We start from the raw sequence: 20,075 nt of genomic DNA, 5'->3' as shown, positions 1-20,075 counted from the left end.
AGATCTGTTCCTACTTTTAGACGTGGAGAATGGAGGCTCCATCAGGAAACACAGCGTGCGGGTTCACGCTGTGTGGGACGTGGCCTCTATGGGGATGGTTTGCTCCTTTTCCCGCCACAGCAGGCAGAGTTTGGTTGGGCCTGGAACTGGGTGTGTGGCGCTAATTGGGAATCTCAGGATTCTGATTCTCCTGTCTTTTCTCGTTTGGACCCAATCTTTTCAGTTTCCTTCTTCTCAGGCTCTGCTGGTACCAGTAACAAGGAATGCCTTTTTGAGATGGAGGTGTTTGCTATTTTCTGTGTGCTTTTGCCAGCCCCTTACAAGATTTGCTTAAGATCACTCAGAACATCCGTGGTAAAGACAGGTTGAGAACTCCAGGGCATGGCAGATACCTGGCACTCAGCCTCCCCATTCCACAGCCCATCTCCATCTCCAGAGCTGTCACTGAGAAGTGACCAGAGCCCTTTCATCATTGCCGCCGAGGTAGACATGGCCGGTCTGTTAGAATCTGCCAGAAAAGGGCACCGAGTCTGACATCGTGGAGGAGACTGTGGCCGTTGAGCCCTACGCAGTGGGCCAGTGACACTGTCTACCTCACAAGGCTGTGATCAGGATTTAATGCTGTAACGAAAGTGTTTGGGTAAAGATCCTCTGTAGACGGAGGCCACTGCATCTCAGTTGTTTGGTTAGCCACTCTTTCCTCTTAGCAAACCTGTAACGTGCTGGGCTGCTGTGAATATGAAAGCACTGCAGGAGCCCTGTGCTTGGAGCAAAGCAAAAACCGGTCTGTTAAGCAATAGCCAGTACTGGTTCCCAGCCCATCATCAAGCAACCCTGAGTCAGAACATTCCTAAACAATGGGCTTAGGCTTGCTACCAAGCTTGAAAGAAGCACTCCTCAGATTTTTCCACGGAAGAACCCCAAAGGCAGAGCGGACTCCACGCCTCCTTCACTGCACCCGCACTCCCAGTCTGCTGACATAACCCCAGGCAACCCCAGCTCCCGCCTGGTGAGCATTTTCAAGCCTCAGGCTTTATCTGAAAATCCATGTGAATTTTTACACCATGATATGCCAGTGTTTTGTATGTAATATAAAAACAATGTTTTAACTTACTAATATCAGTTCAACGTCCCTGTTAAAAAACCCTCCCCCATTTGTTCTCTTCCTGTATTTCATGCTTTCCTATCACCTAGGCTGCAGTGTCTAATATATAACATACATCTCAACCAGTTCATAAATTTATGCTTTTAATATAGTCTGAGTTACCACTAGCGCAGGCCACAGGAACATACGAGGCTGTCCCTTCTGCATTTGAGCTTTTTTGAAAGATTTACTTAGGAACAATTTATCATTTAGTTGCAATTTTTAAAATAATCTTAATTGGCCACATATGTTATCAAATAAGAGCCGGTCCTCCTCTAGCCTCCGCCTCCCTCCGCATTGCCCCCCCCCCATGTGCGCATGCGTGCAACATTCTGCCAGATTGTCAGAAAATTCATCCACTCCAGGCAGACACCATCACAGGAGAGCCTTCTCCCGATTGAAGATGAGATTATTGATGTCAAAGCTGTTATTTTTAGGAGAGGTAGACTGCTGCTTCTAAACGTCTTTCCCTCCTTTTCCTAGTTCCTCCTTTCTTAATTGTGGCTCCATGTTTTGGTAGCCATAAGTCATTAGTGGTTTTTAATTTCTCTGAAACTGAAATAAGGTCTGAAAGGGTGGATTTGTCCCTTTTTTCTTCCTTTTTTCCTCTTTTTTTTTTTTCCTGGCTAATCGGAGGAACGCAACCACATCTGAAGCCACTTGGCTCATTATGAATTTCATGGAAACTGATTCTCTGAAAGTGTTTCCATATGTGTGTTCCCAATATATCCCATCCTCTCTAAATGGGAGCACAGACGTGTGCATGGGCTGGAAATGGCTTCAGGATGTGACAGAGCAGTCATATGACCGCCGCGGCACCGTGGGTGGCCTCTTCTGAAAGACACGGTGTCCTGGGTGCTGGCCTCCTTCCTGCAGCGGATCTGGTTTCAAAGACTATCCACCCTTCCTAGCCTTTAAAAAGTTCTTAATCAAGGCCTAGCAAGAAGATCTCTCTCATTTTTCCTCCGTTTCTCCCCCCCCCCCCCAACCTTGGTTTCTTCCTTCTCTCTTACTCTCCCTCGGAACACATACACACACACTCACACCTCTTCTACCGCCTGCCTCCTTTCCCTTCACAAAGAGGAAATATATTATTCCAACAATATCCTCAAAATTTGGGTGACTTTAAGGAATGGTGGAAGTTTCTGAAAATTGCCAGGTTTTGGGTTCCCCCCGCCCCTTTCCCTCAGCATAGCATACTTTCTTAGCCTTGGGATCAGCTGGTCTTTCAGAATTTGTGAGCATGCAGTGGAAAAGTACAATTCATTACAACACGGAAAATAAATATTTATACTGGATAGTCGAGGCGCTTTTCCACTCTTTTGCAAAATGGCAAAACGATGGAGTTTGCTAGTCTGATCTTTCATTATCTTAAAAATTAATTTCAAATTCTCATTTTTGCTGGTTTCTTCTCCATCAGCATGACCCATTACATTTCTCCCATATAAGATATATTTTCTAGTTATTATCTAGTGAAATTAAAAGTAAAATTAATTTAGTGATAGATACCTGATCATTTTAGTGTAAGGAGACAAATTCAGGGAAATGAAGGAAATCGATGTAAAATCCCTTAAAAACCTCAATGTAGAAAATGCAAAATATTGGTCTGCATATAGTCTAAGATTGATTTGGGGTAATGTTTACATAGCATTTCTGCTCTGTCATGTCGCCTGCTTTGAGACTATGCTGGTAATTTATTCGTTTAGCACTTTTTTTTGAAGAACCCATCTCTTCTCAGCACCAGGCTATGTACTAGGTAGGGTCAAAAAGGACATGATGTTCTTATTCTTCATTTGCTTTCCTTTAGTTGGAAAATGAAAATACTTATGTAAAACCAGTGACAACTCCTTAAAATGCACGGGGAGGTAAACTTTACATCCTAAATACTCAACATGCATAGGCCAAAGAAAAGATGGTGAGAATTTGTGTGGCTGGGAAGTCCCTGTGTAGTGGTGAGCTCTAAAGACCGGGCTGGCTTACTTGGTCTGAGAGAGAGAAGAGAGGTGGCAGGAGTCTGCGGAGAGCATGAACCCAGCTCCAGGGGGTTCCTGAGTACATGGCCTGCCGTGAAGAGGGCGTTCACACTGAGGAGTAGTGGGACATGACCTTCGTAAAGGAGGACAGGGGACTCTGAAGACGCCAATAGCCTCCTCTTCATTTTTGACAGAGTTGCTGAGTCATGCCTGTGAGAAGTGGCTGGCCTGTGCTGGTTGGGGGTGACACCCTCTGGTTTTAAGGCTCTGCCACTTGGAAAGATAGTGTAAGTGGAAGATGCTCCCCTCCCAGGTGTGTTTTCACAAATGCAGACCTAAGGAAAGCCAGGGAGCTGCCCCTCCACCCTCCCCCCGTCACGCTGTGGGCAGCAGCAGAGGTGGGGTAGAAGGCTCCCACCTGGGTAGAATCACGTTTTAATCTTGTGATGCCACTCAGACCCGCCGTATCTCTGTTTCTTCATCTACAAAGGCCGTCTATAATCCCTGACAACTCTGACACACCAGCTCTATATATTAGTCTAGAAATTCATGCAGCACGTGAGCTTCACCCACGGTTATCTTTACCACCTACTCCAAACATTAAATCACAGGACTGCAGGGGCAGCGGTTACCCTGGGGCCCTAGGGCGAGTGTGCTCACTAACTTGCCTGTGGGCCAGACAGGCATGGCCCTCTCCCTCCTTCATGTCTTCTCCCCATGGCTCCTCAGTGTAGACTTACACAGATACAGTCTCTAAGGAGACTGGGGACAACACCGGTGACAAAACAGAGGCATCTCTCTGTTCACCAGTGGCAACTGCCATGTGCGGGCGCCTGTGTGAAACATGAGGTCAGGTGACATAGTGATACCTGGGAAGAGCTTTGAACACTCTTTAGAGGGAATTTTATGGGTATGGAATGGTATTCAGATTACGTTTCAGGTTGGATGCCAGCATTGCTTAATTCTTACTATATTAATTTTTTTAATGTGTCAAAAATATACCAGTTATCATACAGAGTTCCTGATCCCTAATTCACTTATTCATTCTTGTATCCCTCCACTCATACACCAAATTTTTTTTTAAAAAAAGTGTAAGCTCTTCGAGTATAGAAGATTCTGAGGGATAGCAGAGGAAAATAAATCATGACCTTGACCATCCAAAGCTTACTTTACAGTTGGAGAGAACAGGCTACGAAACAGCTAATAATTCAGTAAAGTATTGACTAAGAGCCCAAAAGAATGCTATGGAAAGTAAATGCTATTGGAACGGGAGTGAAATAGGAAATCATATAATAGAGCAGTTGTGGAGGGGGCCGCCAAAAGGTTGTAGAGGGGGAAGACGATTCTTAGAGGAGAACAGCCCTAGAGAGCTTGTGTATTATATGTTCCAGTAGGAAGAACACCGAGAGGGGGTTCATAAAAAGTACTTGGGCTTTATGTGAGATTTGTTGGAGCAATAACTCCTATCACTTAAAAAGCCCCAATGAAGCTTGGAAGTTCACACCTCACTGCTGAGAAGTATGATGGCTTTTCATGATGCACATTTATACCCTTGCGTTAAAGAAGCAGGGCAGACAATTCTAAATATGCCGACGGATGTCCCGCCTGGATTTAGGCCCCTTTTTCTTTTCCTGGGCCCGACCTTCCTCCTCAGCTGGGATGTGTAATTCCACTGTTTACGGGGCACGAGACACGGCACAGTGTTTCCTAGCTGACAGCCTCAAATGGCGAGTACCCAGTCTGTTATTTAAAAAAAACAACACTACTATTTCCTTTCATTCTAGAGATCTCCTTGCGCATTGTCAACCAACCATTATTTATTGAGGGCCTAAATGAGAAAATGTATGCTCAAGTACTAGGGAAAGGCTTGGACACGTCAAGTATTGTTGTTATTGAGCACTGAAGGGGCGATAAACAAGGGTTCTACAGATCTCTGCCCTCAACAGCCCACTCTGTAGTTACGAGTTAAGCGTGACCCGGGCAGGATCGCTGGCATTAACAAGCAGTGTGTGAAAGGTGCTGAGTGGGGAGTTGCAGGCGACCAGTATTAAAGATCAGAGGTTCTCTTTTATCTTCCCTTATCTTGGTTTCCCTTTTTTCCACCACACTTTCTTGCTTTGAAGACCCAGGAAACCTGGTTGGGTAAAGAGAGGCAATTTCCTTTTGAACCATAGATCTTGGGCGGAGGAAGGGGAAATATATATTTTTTTTATTTTTAACATTGATTTTATTTTTACTTGTGTGTCAAGGGCATCTTATTAAACTATTCTTCTCCACGTATATGAGGTTGTGAAAAGCTTTTGCTGCTGCTGCTGCTGCTATTTGAATGAGTAAGGTTTTTGCATCTGTGTTTGTGATAGCTACATTCATTTGCAAGCTGTCTGACTGTGGCTAGGGGTGCAGATAGCAGGTCTGGAATGAAATGTATCTGTAGGAAGCCAGTAGGTCTTTAGGGAATCAAACCCTTGACCTTGGACTCATTCACATTATGTCATAAGCAACCGAACTAATTGCTCACTATTGAGTAGGTTAGATCAACAATAGGACTTAAAAGAGTTCTTAATAGTATTCCAAAGACCGTAACTCTCATTGGGCCAATATGTAGGCACCAGAAGAGCCTACTTAACTATGTTCAGGTGAATGTACTTACGCAAATAGACTTTTAAGGCAGGAAATACATATGTATCTGTGATAGTGTCAACCAGATTCCTTCAGGACAAATGAGATTGCAAAGAGGTTAGAAGTCAAAGAGGTCTGGCTAGTTTGTGGCTCAATCTCTCTTAAACTGCTTGATTTTGTAGAATAAATGTCTCCCCTTCTCTGGACCTTCCCTTTCCTATTTATCAACAGGTTAGATTAGGATGATCTACCCAGTAGATGAGGGATTTGAGTTTTTCTATCTCAGTAGATGAGGGATTTGAGTTTTTCTTCCCCAGCAGGGGAAGGTAAGAGGGTGCTTTAGGGGATCTGGAGACATAGCCTAAAGCTTCACAAGTGCAAAGGGTTTTTTTTTGTTTGTCTAAAAATTCACCCAGGTGTTGCATTTAGCCCATATCATATCCATGTTTGTTGTACGGTCTACCCTGACTCCAGGTGGAGTAAAACCAGCCCATCGGGAAGATGTTCCCCGTTTATCATGGGCTCCAAGTAACTTCTGGCAGCACCGGCTTAGTTTAATCAGTAGGTTGTAGTCAGAAGTTTAAACTTCTCTGGGGAGCTCAGAGGCTCCAAGGCACAGCTCTGAGCGGTTACTGAACCTTGGCCTCACATTTATAAAATTAGACTTGGGTAACAGTACATCCCAAACTCTCCAGGCTTTAATCCTGACCCTTTTAAAAAATAGATTCATCTTTTCTTTACTTTCATGGATATAATACCTAGGGCTATTTTTAAAATTTGTAGTTGTAATGTGGCTAGTGACACAGGAATGAATAATTCGGGACACAGTGTCAAAATAACCCAAGAAGGCTGTCTAACAGAACACCTGAGTCCATATACACAACAGAAATTAGAATTAGAGATAGAACACTATTCGATGAAAGAAAAACTAATTATACCATTTACTCCTGCAATGATTATTATAAATAAATTGAAGATGAGGAAAGGGTTTATGTTGTTAACATCGCCCCATCATAGATTATTATAAGGCAGCGATTTTCAACCTTTTTCATCTCATGGCACACATAAACTAATTACTGAAACTCTGTGGCACACCAAAAGTATATTTTTTGCTGATCTGACAAAAGAAAATAAGTATGATTTTGATTCATAAACGCCAGATAGCTATTGCTATGTTGGCTGTTGTCATTTTTTTTACAGAATCACAGAAAAAAGGTCAGTACCCCTGACTACATAGTCAGGTATTGCATATTTTAAAAATTCTTGCGGCATACTGGGTGAAAATCGCTGATGTAAGAGATCTCATATGATACTGTGTTCTTCATACAGAACACATTGCAGTATGTTTCAGAAACATTTCTTGTAAACACAAAATGACTAAGCAACTTCCAGAAAGTTCTATTTTTTGTAAGTTATAAAAATTACCGTGTCATTTATTTAATGTTCGCATTCGCTCTCTCTGCCCAGAAGGAGTTACTGCTCAAAACCTGACAGTCTCCAGGGACCGAAAATGATTGGTCAAAATTCTGTAAACTTAGCAGAAATTTGTTGCATTGTTTCCTATAAACCACAACCAGAGCTCATTAATTGAAAAATGAATGTCAATTTGCATTAGCTGGCATCCATAAACTGAAAAAGTGCAGGGATCCTGGCATGCTACGGATAATAAAAAAAAATCAGCAAAATGTATCAGGTAAAATAGAAAAGGTGGAGGGATAAATTCAAAACCATATTGGAATTTATTGGCGGGCCCCACATAAAGGGTTTTAATAAGGCTTCTGCATCAAAACAAGGGAAACCACATGGAATTTTAATTATGACTACAGTACATTTTAAGTACAAATGCCCACGAGAAGCAGTTTTTTTACGTTGGCAAGCCTCTCTGTGTGAGCTCTCTGCTTCTGGGCCGGGGGGTGGGGGGCAGACGTTGATGTTTTAAGTGTGACTTCTGTTGGAAATGGCTCCCATTATTCTGGTTTCTTTCACATGATCCGAGCATTGAGCTTAATGTGTACAGAAGTGGCCCGCCTGTAACTATTAGCTCTGCCAACTCAAGTTCACCTAGATGCTCTGCAGGGAAGGGGGGCCGAGGAACATCTGTGGCCTCGCGGTGTGCCTGCCTCCTGTACGGCATTCATGAGCACGGGGCGGGGAGACGTTCCATCTCGTCTGCTCCCATTTGCGATTCTGTCATAATCGCTACTTCTCCATGTTTCAGCTTGAGCTTGTCAGAATTTCGTATTTGGGAGGGCTTAGGTAGAGGCCGGTGGAGGATGGAAGAATTTATAAAAAGCAGAGGGTAACTGCCCAGACGGTGCTAGTTTTGGTTTGTCATCTTGAAAGTGTTTGCTTCTGGTATTAGAAGCTGCTCACTAGCTTTCTACCCTCTGCTTCTGGGGCCTGTGGATTCCGGGAAAGTACTAATGAGGGGGTGGGAACTTCCCTGCCTCCCCGCTCCTTTACGGCTGTTGCTTCTCCTTCTGTCTTGGAGTTGGCGGCGTAGAACATAGATGGAAGGGAACTTAGAGCTCATCCCCCTCGTTTTACAGATGATGACACTGCCACCTCTGACTTCTGCCTCTGGCCTTCCCCTCTCAGTAAGAAGAGCCAGGCAGGTGAGACTTTTAACCATTGCTGGGCTGGGCCGGGTGGGCTGTCTGACGGCTACTGTCGGATTGGTGAGAAAAACTTTCGTTAACTACAGATGGCTTTTAGCAGTCACGTTTTTATTACAAATGCACACCGTGGCACAAAGTCCTGGCATTTTATGAAGGTCACAGGCAGTGTGCACTTGAACAAAAATGAACCCTCACTCAGCACCTTGAAAGAAAAGTATTAGAGTTATTCACTCAACAAGTATTGGAGCATCTAAGAACAAGTGCTAAATAAAAATGGGGCTGAAGAAGTCCCTACTCCCCAAGGCTTCACGGGTTCCCAGGTGCTTCCCCTGATAGAGAACAGCTATCAGAAAAGCAAATACACGAGATTCAAAGAATTGGAAGATTTCAGATGCGGTCAAAACCTTAAGAACACTGGTATCATGAAAGGGCTTGTCACAATTCTGTCAATTTTAGAAAATCATAACCCGATCTTTGAAAACTGATTTCCACATGAAGTGGTTTATAACTGTGGTTTCATGTGCTCAGCACCAGAAACATCAGTTAAGGAAGCACACTGTTGGTTTTAGCAGCTAAGGACTTCGCATTTCAGGGGAAACCATCTTTGTCTCCCTGTTACCTGTTCAAAGTGGCCCGAAGCGAATTCTGTAGGACGTGGTACGGGGGCCTGCTGCATGGATGGTGACGTGCCCTCCTCACGGGTCCCCTACCCAGAGGGCCTTTCACAAAAACTACTGTCAGCACCTGGCCTACATCAGTCCTATGTCTACTATCCAGGCTTGAAATGCAATGATTTCTGGGTACTAAGCCCTCCTTTTATTTATTTTCATTTTTTAATTGTTAATATATTTTTATTAATTTCAGAGAGGAAGGGAGAGGGTGAGAGAGATAGAAACATCAGTGATGAGAATCATTGATTGGCTCCTTCCTGCATGCCCCCTCCTGGGGATCGAGCCTGCAACTCAGGCATGTACCCTGACCAGGAATTGGTTCATAGGTCGATGCTCAACCTATGGTCAGGCATAAGCCCCCTTTTTAAAGCTACTTATTTAATTTATGACCCTCGGGAGAATTTCTAAGGGCGCTAGACCCTCCTTATATATCCCCAGATAATTTAGTTCAGAATACATTGAAATCTTCTTTGATTGCAGTCTGGTTTGATTTTTGAAATCTGTTTCTAAGATAAAGAAGATTTTAAATTATTTCACAAGTTGAAAAGAAGTGATAGGAACATGTTAGGGTATCTTTTTATTTTTTTAAAATATATTTTATTGATTTTTTTACAGAGAGGAAGGGAGAGGGAGAGTTAGAAACATCGATGAGAGAGAAACATCGATCAGCTGCCTCCTGGACACCCCCTACTGGGGATGTGCCCGCAACCAAGGTACATGCCCTTGACTGGAATCGAACCTGGGACCCTTGAGTCCGCAGGCCGACGCTCTATCCACTGAGCCAAACAGGTTAGGGCAGGGTATCTTTTTAAAGTTCCTTCATTGATGAAGGGGGGCCAAGAGTACCAATAGCAAAACTGATGGTTTTGGAATTCCTTTCCATTTGGTTGAGAAAATGAAGCTCGTATGCCTTAGTAAAAAAAATGTCACTTTCAAATATGTGAGGTGCAACGAGAAACAAAAAGAGAGGAAACAATCAATGAAGATTCAGTATGAAAGTCTGGTGAGTGAATCTATATGATGAGTGTTGAATTGGTTTACACCTAGGACCTAGCACACGTTTGGGTTTTTAAAGCCCTTTGATGTTCTCTGGGGGTGAGGAGCTTAAGGACAAAATGCCGCTAAGAGGGGCGGGGAGGGGAAAAAAAAAGACTGCAGCGACCTGTGCATTTGAAGGTCTGTTTGTGGCTTGCTGTTCCTGTGGGGGAAGCTAAAGTTTTCTTTTTTCTTGTAAAAAATTCTTTCATTATTTTAATTGATATTTACAGATTTTTCCCCCATCTTCTGTTGTAATTTTTAGGTGCTTCAGAACTGGGCCCTTTTTCAGACCCCAGGCAGTTCCCAAGCATTTCATCCCTCACTGAGAGCCGCTTCTCCAACCCACGAATGCACTATCCAGCCACCTTTACTTACACCCCGCCAGTCACCTCAGGCATGTCCCTCGGTATGTCCGCCACCACCCACTACCACACCTACCTGCCACCACCCTACCCCGGCTCTTCCCAAAGCCAGAGCGGACCCTTCCAGGCCAGCAGCACTCCATATCTCTACTATGGCACTTCGTCAGGATCCTATCAGTTCCCCATGGTGCCGGGGGGAGACCGCTCTCCCTCCAGAATGCTCCCGCCATGCACCACCACCTCGAATGGCAGCACGCTATTAAACCCCAATTTGCCTAACCAGAATGATGGTGTTGACGCTGATGGAAGCCACAGCAGTTCCCCAACTGTCTTGAATTCTAGTGGCAGAATGGATGAATCCGTTTGGCGACCGTATTGAAATTCCTCAGCCGTGGCCCAGGGGTATCTGGGAGCCACATCCCAAATGTCTCAATATATACATATATATAGAGAGAGTGCGTATATATGTATATCGATCAGCTATCTACAAAGTGCCTATTTCTTAGAAGATTTTTCACTCACTCGGTCATGCTCTTGCAACCGTAAGAGGGTAGCTGTTGAGAAGCAAAAGGCCCGAGAGAGACAATCATAATCAGGTTTCAGGTTGTTTTTGATCTATTTTTTCTTTAAATAGAAACACACCACACACACACACACACACACACACACACACACACTTACACTTTTACAAACAAAAGCAAAAAGGTGTTTTTGTCACTGTTGTTTGGTCTGTTATCAATAACCTGTTCATATGCCGATTCAGAGAGGTGGACTCCAGGTTCAGGAGGAAGAAGAGCAAAGCGCTTCCTCTCTGCTCAAACCACACGTCCTCACGGGTGCAGCCGCGTGAGGCCCGTGCACCTGCAGACCTGCTGGCAGAGCCAGTTGCGGTGCACGCAAAGGGAAGGAGGCAGCGTGGACGCTTCCGTGGCAGTGTAACTGTTCCCAACCTGGCCTTCAGACTGGCTGCAAGGACCCCTTTGAACTGGTCGGTTCAGCTTTTTTTTTTTCTTTCTTTTCTTTTTTCCTACTTTAAGAAAGTGACTTCAAAAATACTGATCAGGAAAGGTTATTTTGTTTTACTTTTTTGTACTTTTTCCTCCCCTTTTCCCATTTAACCAAAAAGAAATACCATCCTGAAACCCCTCTCCTCCTTTTATGCAAAACTGAAAATGGCGATACCTTATTTTAGCCATAATGATATAGATAGTGTTTGTGTTGGCTGTGTGTTATTGTGTTTTTTTTTAAATTATGAATATGTGTAAAATCTGAGGTAACTTGCTAAGTGAATGGTCATATAACTTTAAAGATATATTTATAATTATTTAATGACATTTGGACCCTTGAAACATTTCTTAGTGTGTTGACTTCGGTCTCTAAAAGTGCTCTTTATTAAATAACAAATTTCTTCGGGGCTAGAGCCATACCTGAAATATTGCTAAGCAATTTCAGTTCATCCGGGCACAATGTGATTTTTAAAAATACTTCCATCTCCAAATATTTTAGATGTAGCTTGTTTTTGTGATGTATGAAGGAAATGTTCTGTTTAGTTCTTTCAGATCTTTGATTGCCTCTAACACAGCTTTGCCTTTTAAAGCAATAATTAGGGATTTTAAATGACAACTCTTAGCCCTTTATCACTTAGGTTGCCCTTTATCAGCATGAAATGCTGGAGTGATGTGGTTTTCCTCATTTATTTCAAATAGCGATGACTCTTGTCATATTAAAAAAAAAAAAAAAGACAAGCACAAGAGAGTCCTTGAACTGCAGAAAACGTTCTGTGGTTTCCTAGCAGAACTCTAAATCGCCAGGCTGCACAGTGAAGACACAGTGAGCCTACAGCCACACCTGTGGCTAAGGGAGCAGTAATGATACACACAGCACAGGAACGCAGAACTGCACCAGCGCTTCCCAGCGCACCCGCCTTACCAAGCAGTAGGTCCGGGGAGCCCCTGGCACCTCTCCACAGAATTTGCATTTAAAGGAGCAGAACTAAGCCATTGCCTTATGGGAGCAGGGCCCTCTGAAGCAGCAGGCCGGTTCCAGCACAGGGCCGATCAGAGAACATACCAGCCTTCAGGGCCCCACATACAATCTCCGACATTCCGATTTCTCACAGTGGAGGGTAAAGGGAAGGCAAAACTATGTGGCGTCTGGTGTCTACTACTGTCTATGAACTTGAGCAAAAGCCCTCCTGTAGGATGCACTTTGACCTCTCCTGGCGGCCACATGGCGAATTCTCAAGTGTGAATCCTTAATAATCCAAGCCAGGACCATGTCATGACACCACCAGGCCCATCCCCGCCCTCCTCCCCGACAGGGCAGGGCCCCTTCGTTTGAATTCTGTGCCCCTGTTGGCAGAACTGGGTAGAGGTTTGCCTCCAGCCCCCAGGGGCCCCTTGCTCTCTCTAGTGACTCTCAAGCCCACCTTTCTAAGCCGCCCAGTGTTGCAGGACAGCTGGCCAGGCTGTGGGACCTGTGCCTCGCGCCTGGGAGTCCCCCTTGGAATTCATCCCGATTCCTTCTAATAAGAATTGAAGGGAAACCAAACCAAAACAAAACACGTTGCCTTCTAAAGGTTGTATACCAAGTATGCTTAGATCAAGAAGCCACTTTTCTATTACTTAAGGAAGATGGAAGTAGTAACTGATACTATTTATTGTTTGTGTGTGGTAGCTTGAAGCACGCCACTGTCCATTTATTTGTAAGTGTAAAATGTGTATGTTTGTTTCAGCAGCACTTAAAGAAGCCAGTGTCTGGTTACACATTTCAACTTTAATTAATTGACATAAAAATGTTACCGCCAGTGCCAGCTGTACCCTATTTAATAAGAAAAAAAGGTACTATATTTGTACGTTAGTTTCTAATGTAAAAAGGGCTTTTTTAAGTTTACAGTACACATACCAAGTGACCTTAGGGATGCTTTTGTGTTGAAATGCTGTTATAGTGGCTGCAGGCAGCAACCCAGGAACACTTCAACTTTTTTTTTTCTTCCATGGGAAACATTCAAGCACGTCATCCTTCCACCCTCACTCCAACCACGCCAATGGGGTAATTCACATTTTTAGATCAAATTCTGCCCTTTTTTTTGGCCTGGGGGTTAAATTTTTATTTTACCTTTTTTTTTTTTTTTTTTTTTAATGAACCCTTCATTTGCACTGGGTCACAAGTATGATTTGTGATTCAAAACCAAAGCACAGCCTTACTGCTGCTCTGGCACCACGCACGAGCCAACACTCTGTTTCCTTCAGGTTGAAAGAGCACACAGGTTGCTGGCGTTCACAGCGTGGCCCACAGCCGCTCCTCGGTCCCAGGGTTTCCCCCAGTGTAACCTGTCAGAGCTCCAGAGCAGGCACCACAGCTTTGGCTTTAGATTGTGAAATCACATCCAGCCTGGAACTGGGAGACGCGACAGATTAGCTATTGTTTGCTCTTCAGACTGTCTTACCCCCGCCAGAGCCTTTCAAAAATGAGCAGAGAAATCCCACGATCAGGGACCATCCATTGCAAATTCAGAGGGGAGAAGGGTTTTGCTTGCTGGCTTGGAGAGCTCCCTCCATTCCCAGGAAAGGGACTGACTCAGAGTCCAGGGTAATACATGGAAACACAAAGCTTTAGCAAAAATATCGATGATATCCGAAAGAATGAGGACAAATAAAATAAAGGTCGGCTCTTCCAAACCTTGATTTGTTATTCTTAAAAAAAAGATAATGCCTTTAAAAAATATTTTCTATGTGAGGATTTTTTAGATGTTTGTTTACTTCATGTTTACAAATAACTGTTTGCTTATTACTGCAGTACTTTGAACTATATCAGCAAAAACCATAACTTACAGTAATTTCTTAGGTATTCTGAATAAAATTCCATTTTTTTTTGGATATGCTTTACCATTCTTAGATTTCTGTGGAACAAAAATATGTGTAGCATTTTGTGTAAATACGAGCTTTTCATTTTTATTTTTTTCCAATCGCTATTGCCCAAGATTTGCTTCCCATGCACATATTGTACAAATTCTGCTTTGTGCCACAGGTCACGATTGTGGACGAGTTTACTCTGAACTTCAAAGGGACTATTTGTATTGTATGTTGCAACTGTAAATTGAATTATTTGGCATTTTTCTCATGATTGTAATATTAATTTGAAGTTTGAATTTAATTTTCAATAAAATGGCTTTTTTTGGTTTTGTTATGTGTGTACATTGGGTCTTTTCTCTTCTGTGGTTTCTTCTCTAGTCTCACGCCTGCTCCTGCCTACACCTGGGCACTTACTGGTCATAGGTCTTGCCCGGGCTGCATGAGAGCAGAGAGCCTGTGTTACTGATGAGAGGGGGAAAAAACCTTGGTAAGCGCTGGGTTCCTGTCCTCCTCCTGAAGAGGGGTGGGCGAAGAATCTAGCGGCGAATTCACTTCCTTATCAGCCTGTGTCTGAAGGAAAGAATGCTCACCCCTTTGGCCAACTATGGACGGGTCAGCGTGTAAAGACAGCAGTTCCATGATTCGATGGTTCCATGATTCTAATCTCTGAGCACGTGAACGGGGCCAGCAAGTACACCCCTGCCTGTAGTCAGATCACAGGCTGACCAGCCACAGTGGGTCATCTACTTGCCTTCCCACCTCTCATTTGAGTTCTTAAAAAGACAGTCAACCGAAGCCCAAGGATCAGTAAGAAAGGATTTTGGCCTGGAGAGCTCTAGCCTCAGAAAAATTCTACTCGTGGGCATAACTGCAGCTTTCAGATTTTTTTTTCTGGCCGTTGTTTGTTTTTGGTAAGTCCCTCCCCTGTGACGAGGCTGAGGGCCTGGGTAGAGTGATGGCTTTTTCTACGTCTGTGCTGTCTGTAGGCCTTGGCTGACCACAGTTCTAAAACGGGGACCAGGAAACTAGTGTAGAGGAGCTCAAGAGCTGGCCAGTGGCACACGTCACGCTCTAGTTAGAGGCCTCCTTAAGATCTGCTCACTCTTAGCCCTCGGGCACTGTTTTCTGAGAAACTGTGGAAACAGCTCATTTCTAAGACTAAGAGACATCCTAAAAGCACTTGAGTGGACTTAGGCCAGGGAACTTGTTTGCAACTCTCTGAGGATGTATACTTATTTATCCTTTTACATTAAACATCTGTGTGACCTTAAAAGGCGTCGCCTGGGAGGTGGGCACAGTGGCGTTCTCTCCCGCTCCAGCTGGGTCTCCTCTGGGGCTCAGGTTCTTGGTTTATGGAAAGGCGCTGGGCTAGACCATGGCACGAGGGACGTTTCCAGCTGGGTGGTGCTTCGGTGCGTATGGAGGGAGTGGGGCCCTGCGCACTGGGGTTCAGCAGCAGCCCTGGCTTTCACCCGCTAGATGCCAGAGGCACGGCCCCAGTCCTGACAAAGAAAAATGTCTCCAGAAATCGCCAGATGTCCCCTGGGAGGAACAACTCTCCCCAATTGAGACCGGCTGGGCTAAAGGCTCTCTCTAAATTCTCAGGCTAGGCTTACTGACCGGTCTGGTTTGCGGAAACATTGCTCATTGAAACATTACAGTCAGGGCCAGGGAGAAGACGGAGGGGCTTCCCAGTGGTGGGGGTACATCAGCCTGTTCCAGCCCATCTCCTGCTGGCACCCTAAGGTTTGGGTGTGCTGTGCGGGAGGCTCCTGGCCTTGCCGACCCCATCCCTCCTCCTCTCTGCATTGCACGGTACAGCCACGATCAGCACAGCTGTGGGCTTTGTTAGGCCTGGACGCTTGGCCATGTTTATCATGGCTGCTTCTGTTTCTTACGGGAAACGACAGGCAGGAGAAGAAAGCAATTTCTGCAGTGTTTTTGACCCCTTTGTGCCCCCTGCCCCCCAAATATTTAATCATCAGACATTTCTCCCAGAGTGGGTGTTTCCTGTTAACTCAATCCCAGCCGAGATGGCCCCATAAACACCTCAGCTCTCTGTCCCAGAGTTTATTTGGCTGGGAAATGGGTATCGCCATGTAAACAGGAAGCCCCCTGAAGTTATTATCTACAGATGCGGCTGAAGAGCCACGTGTTTATATTTATGGGATTTGAAAACAGCCTGAAAAGGCAAGGGAGGAGGTGGTGGAGCCCTCATTCACAGTCTGAGAGCAGGGCCTGGGGATCTCCGTGGGCTCATTTCTCATTCCCCGTGGGAACGGGTGATTCACAATCACGACACATTGAAGAGCCGCAACAGAAATAGGCACGGGCGTCCGATTTAAGCAAACAATTCCACCTAGATTGTTAGGTAAACAGGCAGCAGTCAGCTGGTCTCTGTGTCCCAAATATTTGAAAATCATTTTAGAGAATAATCCTAGGAAACAATGGTTTGGGAGCATCAAAAAAGGTTGGAGGCTTATGATAAGACTATCATAGTTACTATGTCTGTCTGGGGACAACTCAACTGACTGACAAGATCTGTGAGATCACAGGCCAACTCATACATTTGCCCCTACAGTCAGCACGGAGGGCCAGGAAGGATGCCTGTGGGGAGAGCTGCCCGGGGCTGGTGCAGAGACTATGCAGGTGTGGAGACAGCTGGCCTGCACACCAGGTCTACGTACACCGGCTACTCTAGTTTGTTTCCCACCCATCTCTGCTCCTCCTTCCTTGGCTCTCTCCTTGGGCCTGGAGGTGCTTACGGATGGCCATGTAGGGCCAGTGCAGGGACAGCTGATGCTCTCTGTTTAAATTAGGAGCTCTGAGCAAAGGCCTAGGCATCCCCTCCTCCTGGCTACTCTTTCTGTGCACTCTGTGACTTCCCAGGGCTTTTCCATCGGTAGCTGCTCAGTCAGGAGACCTTGGAATTGAAGTTTTTAGAAATGTTATGAATGAAAATTCAGCAAAGAAAAGGCTCCACTGCAGTGCTAAGGGTAATATATACAAGGTGTGTGTGTGTGTGTGTGTGTGTGTGTGTGCACGCCTACATGCCCTAAAGGAGGCAGGAGGGTGGAGGATGGAAGGAGGCACCCTAGCAGACACTCAGGGGAAGATGACGCTCACGGCGCACACACACATGCCTCTTGATATAGCATTCATTTGCCTCCGGTGTCTGTTATTCCTGCAAATGAAGAGCACCACCTTCACCGCACACGTGGTGAAGCAGCAATTACCCTTCTTCAAATAGTTTGTTTAGAGGGGACCAGGGACACTGGGTGCCCCCAAATGCCAGGAGCACGGTGAAGCTGACATTTAAGAAGGGTTATTACTAATTTTTATAAAACTTTTATTCAAAAGCTTTCTTTGCTTCAACCAGCCCTGCTGTTCAGACATGCTCAAGCAGTTAGAAAAGCCAAGGACCAAGTTTCTGGGAACCCACTGAACCTTTCCTAAAACTTATTTTAATTCTTGGTCTTATTATCTTGGTGCAGTAATGTCTGGCCACTCTGTGGGGTTTTCTGGAAAACCTGCTTTCTGTTTGAGCATTGCATATATAACTCCTGGATTGCTATCTTCATCCCAGGTCATTCTGTCCCACCCCAGAACCAACAGAAAGAATCGCCCCCCCCCCCCCCCCCGTCATTCTCCTAAAGAAATCAAGGCCATATAGCAAAATGCTAAAATTCTTCCACAAAAGCCCCTCAAGACGTACTCTTGTCTCCATAACAAGAGACAGGACACAGAATTGCAGCCAGGCCTCACGTGGCCTGTACACTTCAGGCCTTGGGACATTTCCCCTGGGAGCCCGCTGTGCTGGATGAGCGGGTGTGGAGAACGGAAGTGGGATTACAGCACAGGCTCCGGGGAACTGGGAGACACAGGAGCCGGCGGCAGAGCGCTAGGGGGTTTTTGAGTGAGGAAGGTACCAGCAACTCCTAACACACAATGGGGTGATGGATTGATATCACTGTGCAAATTTATTATTTAAAAACAGCAAAGAGCAAACAACATACTCGTGTGACATGCCTAATGGTGTAGGAACGAGTAACAATGACCTAAATCTCCTTTGACATCCTTTCCTTTTTAAATTAGGTCATTTATTTTTTCACAACTCCATCCATCCCAGACTGGTCAGCCCATCGGACCAGTTTCACTTTCAGTTTCTCTGTGAGTCTCTCTTTATTCTTCTGCCCCTGAATGAGAGGAGCCATCTTTACATATTCCAGTGATGCCTCAGCCTGATTCTGTCTTCTCTAACAGCCACTTTATATTTCAATCTTGAAAGCCACGGTGCCCTTCCTCCTTTTGGCAGTGTGTTTAAAAAGTCTTCTTAGCCCTGGCCGGTTGGCTCAGTGGATAGAGTGTTGGCCTTCGGATCGAAGGATCCCAGGTTCGATTCCAGTCAAGGGCACGTAGCTGGGTCCAGGTCACTGTGGGAGGCAACCAATTGATGTTGCATCGGATGTTTCTCTTTCTCTGTCTCTCCCCTTCTCTCTAAAATCAATGGGAAAAAATGTCCTTGGGTGAGGATTACCCCCTCCCACTCCCCCCCAAAAAAGAGAGAGAGAGAGGTCTTTTTTGTGTGTGGATTTGGAGGCATAAAAAAAAATCAGACTCCTTATTGCGATCATCTTCCTAGTGGCTTCACAGAGGAGAAATGCAGAGAACATTATTGACTGTGATTCTCAACCGCAGCTTCTGGAACACACACTGTCAGCTCCGGTTGTGTAGGGAAAGGCTGGTGGACCACCTTCCTGCGTCCTGGGCCTGAGAGGGAGAGAAGGAGGTGAGAGGGAAGCAAGTGTGAGACTCCAGCAAGGAGTTAAGTGGTTAATAGGAACTGAGGTTTTTTGTTTTTTTTATTGGCTAATAAAACCTCTCAGGATTTTTCATATTATATGGTTCCTTCAGGCCCCTTGCTTAAAACAGAAAAAGACAAAAACAACAACAAAAAGCTGGAGCCTAAATACCGATGCAGTCCCGGTCTTGTTTACTTTTTCATTTCCGCAGTTGTAAAATTAAAAAAAAAAAATCCTCTGGTAGTTCAACTTTATCACACTGCCGGAGCGAGCGGGCCAGCGTTTGAACGCCTGGTGATCCCAGCCTCCCAGGGAAAGGCAAAAGGACGCCCTGTCTCTCTTGTTTCAGAAAAGGGAGCCGGCGATGCAAATGACGGATGCACCAGGAAATTTTGAAATGAATGCCGTGGGGGGGTGGGGGGGGAGGGAGGGGGAAGGGGGCAGGGAGCGAGCAGATATTGAAGGAAACGCATCTCTGGACTCCTGCATGCAAATGATCCCGGGCCTTTTATTGCCAGCGGTGCTGTTCTCCCAACAGAGCAGGGTGTTCTTGTTTTTAATCATAGCCAGGCCAGATGCTAAATTCTCCCCGGCAACATGCTGGATAAGTGAGAAGGCAAACAGCTGATTCCTGTTAAGACAAACACCAGGAGAATAAGCCAGAAAGTATGAGAATTCTCTGGAGGTTTTTTGCTTTGTAAACCCCTGTTTGGCAGGAGGATCACAGGATCCGAGCTGAACACACAGTGTGTGCTCCCGCACCCGGTCCTCATCGGAGCTGCTCGCTGGGGGCCCGCGAGCCTCCTGCCTTCCCCATCCAGCCCTTTGCTCCCTTCTCCAGAGAGAGGCCTGGCTCACAGGCTCCCCAAGGGCAGGTCGGAAGCCCCGCGCCCTTCGGTTTTCGATGACTGCAGAAAAATAGGCATCAACAGGAGGGATTTTTTGCTCGCTCCTCGCCATCAAAAATAGTGAAATCTTGAACCTGAGCCAATAC

General features: G+C 45.3%; 1 protein-coding gene across 9 annotated transcripts in view; it reads left to right on the top strand.

Moving 5' to 3' along the window:
- Positions 1–20,075, top strand: part of RUNX2 (RUNX family transcription factor 2) — a 322,789-nt gene that overhangs the window by 202,195 nt on the left and 100,519 nt on the right. For 2 of the 9 annotated variants that reach the window (XM_059701544.1, XM_059701545.1), the window contains one exon: positions 10,326–14,613. The exons of 6 other annotated variants lie outside the window; for them this stretch is intronic. In XM_059701544.1, the coding sequence (XP_059557527.1) occupies positions 10,326–10,804 (479 nt within the window). In that variant the 3' untranslated portion in view covers positions 10,805–14,613. Of the gene's footprint in view, positions 1–8,285; positions 8,352–10,325; positions 14,614–20,075 lie in introns of those variants that run through there. One more of the 9 variants, XM_059701543.1, reaches the window with a different exon arrangement.

Source organism: Myotis daubentonii, chromosome 6 (genome assembly GCF_963259705.1).
Source record: "Myotis daubentonii chromosome 6, mMyoDau2.1, whole genome shotgun sequence".
Classification (NCBI taxonomy): domain Eukaryota; kingdom Metazoa; phylum Chordata; class Mammalia; order Chiroptera; family Vespertilionidae; genus Myotis; species Myotis daubentonii.
Note: the sequence above shows the minus strand (reverse complement) of the source record. Positions and strands in the feature narration are given on the sequence as shown.